The following is a 3,548-nucleotide window of genomic DNA, read 5'->3' as shown; positions in this document are numbered from 1 at the left end:
CTATCTATCTATCTATATATAAATATATACATATGGATATATATAAATATATATATATACATAAATACATATATATATATATACATATATATATATATATATATATATATATATATATATATATATATATATATATATGTACATATATACACACACATATAATGTTCCTTGATATTTTGAAGTAAATTCTTGATGAATCAATAATTCAGTTAACATTTGAAAGCCAGCAAAAATGAAAACATTATTTTCCATATCACAGGGGTAGAAAAACTCATATTTAAGAAAAAATTTATTTATATAGTAAGAATTTACAATTAATGAATTATATTTTCATTCCAATGACTACATGTTACTTGTACTAGCATCATTTCTTTCTGTCAAATGGATCTGACCAGACTTTCATATCTGAAAGAGAAGAGTTTCTTTGTAGAACAGTGATGTATCTGTTCATTGTCAACATATGATAATAGTAATAGGATTAATAGAAATATATGATATATATTCCTACTTTCATCCACCAAAAGCTGTTATTACGTCTGGAGACCTTTTACATCCATACATCTAAAACTGATTTAAACCATGAAGCTAATGAAATATAATGATGAGATAGAGAACAAAATAGGCAATTACTATTAGCACAGTCATGAGGCTATGGCAAGGCCAAAGAGTCCTTTAACTTCCATATCTGCCACTATGGATAATGAGTGAACCACCAGTTTTGACATGTGGCTTCTACTCATACTGAGATGCATTTTGATATTTGCAGTTCATGTATTGGCAATATTGAATAGTGAACGTGAAAGTGGTGGAGACTGTACATATCTGGTTGATGAGATATCATTTGGAATTCAATACTTCACAAATTTCATACATATTAAAATGAAGAATTGGGTAATAACAATGCACCCCATAATAAAGATTTTCATACTTACTTCCTGGTTGAATTTCCTCTTGATTAACATCTTTCCGATTTTCTGCCTGGATCTTTTCTGGAAATAAGAATTATTGACTTTTATTACTTAAAACTATAATGAAGAAGCAGAATTAGTTTTATCATTATTATCAATACCATTATTACTATATTCATTACTTGCTACTTTTTAAAATATATCTTAAGATACCCATGTGGTTTCAACCAGATTCATTATTTAATAGTCATATAAACAAAGTAACAGCATTTAATAACTTGTCTATTTACTTCTTAGTATATTACACAAATCTGAAGGCATTAATTGCTTAAGCATTTCAGTATGTGATTGTATTACATCTGCACATACTTGCAAGTATATATAAATGTACATATAAGAAGGAGTCTTACTGTAGTCATCCACATGCATCATTGGGTATATGATGATAGGATAAAGTGCTGCACTGATGAATCCTACAAGTCCTCCAAGGAACAACCCATATCGCCAACCTCTTAATGTAGACATTTCTGATAGCTAAAAGAAAAGAGAACATTTAAGTTTGTGTGTAAAAAGTGTTTTTTTGTTTAGCCTAATAAAGTTAGATGCAGATGACTATGCCCGTGAAAAACACACGAGCACATGCTAAAACACACACACACACACACACACACACACACACACACACACACACACACACACACACACACACACACACACACACACACATACACACACACACACACACACACACACACACACACACACACACACACACACACACACACACACACACACACACACACACACACACACACACACACACACACACAGAGCTACATATAGATAGTTTAAGACATTCATAGAGTATAAGATAAACAATACATGGAATGAATAGAATGATAAATTCTAAGATATCTTCCTTCAAGGACATGCCTGTTACTAACTAAAAATAAATAATTTATAAAAAAAATAAACATCATCATGGCCTGCAACAATGGAAAAGGTAACAAACCTCCAACATATATGTTCTAGTTCAGAGTTTGTTCAGTTCAGAGTGGTTCCTTGTCTAATGAAAAATAGTTAAGATCATGGTGATAAAAACAATCTAATTATTATTATTATTATTATTATTATTATTATTATTATTATTTAAAAAAACTACTACTACTACTACTACTACTACTACTACTACTACTACTACTACTACTACTACTACTACTACTACTACTACATGGGTGAAGTTTTAGAATTAATTACTATACTAATTCCATTTATAATTTTATTCCATTTATGACTGGTTGGCTTGATGCATAAAAAATAATGGACTAAGTAAACAATGGGTAGTTGTAAACATAGTAGAATTAGTACACCATCCTATACCATCATCCATTGCACATATTTTCTGAATTTTCTGAAGTCTGTAACCAGTAATTACTATTTTCATTGTGTAAGAATAGGCTGAAATATGATTATATATATATATATATATATATATATATATATATATATATATATATATATATATATATATAATTAATTAATTAATTAATTAATCTATTTACTTATTTATTTATTTATTTTTTTAATTAAATTAATGTAGCTTTGTATGTTTAATACCATTCACTGTCAAGATGGATTCCCAAAGATTCCCAAAGATAAATAGATATCACTGCAAGAAATGCCTTATTATTTCTACTTTAGGAATGGCCAAATACCCTTGACTAAAAAATCTGGCAAAAAAATCAAGTTACATAAATTTATCATCAAGTAAAGACCCAGCTAGTACTCTATCTTGCCAGTATGTGTGTAGATGATTGCTGGCATTCACAAGAGCAAGAATGCAGAAGCCACTATGACTACCACTATCATGATGGACTTTCATTAACTAGTCTCGAGTGGATATGAAAGAAAGCATGCATAATTATGAGGAAAAAGTTCCATTTTGAAAGCCACTGTGTATGTGTAGTACACATCTGATATATTATGGAAATCAGGCTTTTATAATGTCTGGTATTTTGTGTATCTATATGCTATTTTATATTAAACCACATACTGGTAATTGTATGCATTACATAACTACAATTTTACATTACATGTATAATAGCATTATTTAAGTTCATAGTTGGGGGTTATGGTCCAACAATAAATCTCTTTTTGAGATAGACATTGTATTTGGTGTATATTTTGTGTATTTCTTTGTATGTATGAATTGTGTTTACTATCTACTTACACAGTAAATGAATCTACATAGAAAATAGTCCCTAGTTTCTGCCGATCTACGAGTTACGCTCCATTTACTACCTCAAGGTATCATACTGTAAGCTGAGTGATAAAATACGTATGCAAATTGTCTACACTTTAAAAAACAACAACAAAGAATAAAAAAGACGCCTTTTCTTATACTTACCAGGAAAAAGGTAAATGTCCGGAGTCACATTCGATTTCAAACTACTGTTTACCTTTTTACTATGTATCAATTTCAACTCTTTAATGGAATTACTATAGGAAAGCGCTACTGTTATGTTATTTTATTCTTGTAAATATCTATGGCTTTAAAAAAACGGATTTCTCTATTTGCTTCTTACTAATTTTTAATGAATGCCTATTGTTTACGTTTCCGACGGGAGAAAAATATTTTTT

At 29.4% G+C, this 3,548-nt stretch overlaps 1 protein-coding gene across 1 annotated transcript; it reads right to left on the bottom strand.

Moving 5' to 3' along the window:
* Nucleotides 1–276: 276 nt before the first annotated feature.
* Nucleotides 277–3,457, bottom strand: LOC119571149 (small integral membrane protein 20-like). Its single transcript, XM_037918593.1, has 4 exons — nucleotides 3,316–3,457; nucleotides 1,319–1,442; nucleotides 933–989; nucleotides 277–405 (listed from the first exon to the last, which is right to left on the bottom strand). Exons 2-4 carry the CDS (start codon nucleotides 1,431–1,433, stop codon nucleotides 365–367), a joined length of 213 nt encoding a protein of 70 aa, XP_037774521.1. The 5' UTR covers nucleotides 1,434–1,442; nucleotides 3,316–3,457; the 3' UTR covers nucleotides 277–364.
* Nucleotides 3,458–3,548: the final 91 nt, after the last annotated feature.

Source organism: Penaeus monodon, unplaced genomic scaffold (assembly GCF_015228065.2).
Source record: "Penaeus monodon isolate SGIC_2016 unplaced genomic scaffold, NSTDA_Pmon_1 PmonScaffold_5339, whole genome shotgun sequence".
Taxonomy (NCBI): Eukaryota; Metazoa; Arthropoda; class Malacostraca; order Decapoda; family Penaeidae; genus Penaeus; species Penaeus monodon.
The sequence above is the reverse complement of the archived record's forward strand: the minus strand, read 5'-3'. Positions and strand labels throughout refer to the sequence as shown.

Coding starts and splice junctions, on each gene's coding strand:
- LOC119571149 (XM_037918593.1), bottom strand. CDS start 1,433: ATGTCTACATTAAGAGGTTGGCGATATGGGTTGTTCCTTGGAGGACTT. Junction 990..1,318: donor GATGCATGTGGATGACTACA/GTAAGACTCCTT, acceptor TCTTATTTCCAG/AAAAGATCCAGGCAGAAAAT. Junction 406..932: donor AGAGGAAATTCAACCAGGAA/GTAAGTATGAAA, acceptor CTTCTCTTTCAG/ATATGAAAGTCTGGTCAGAT.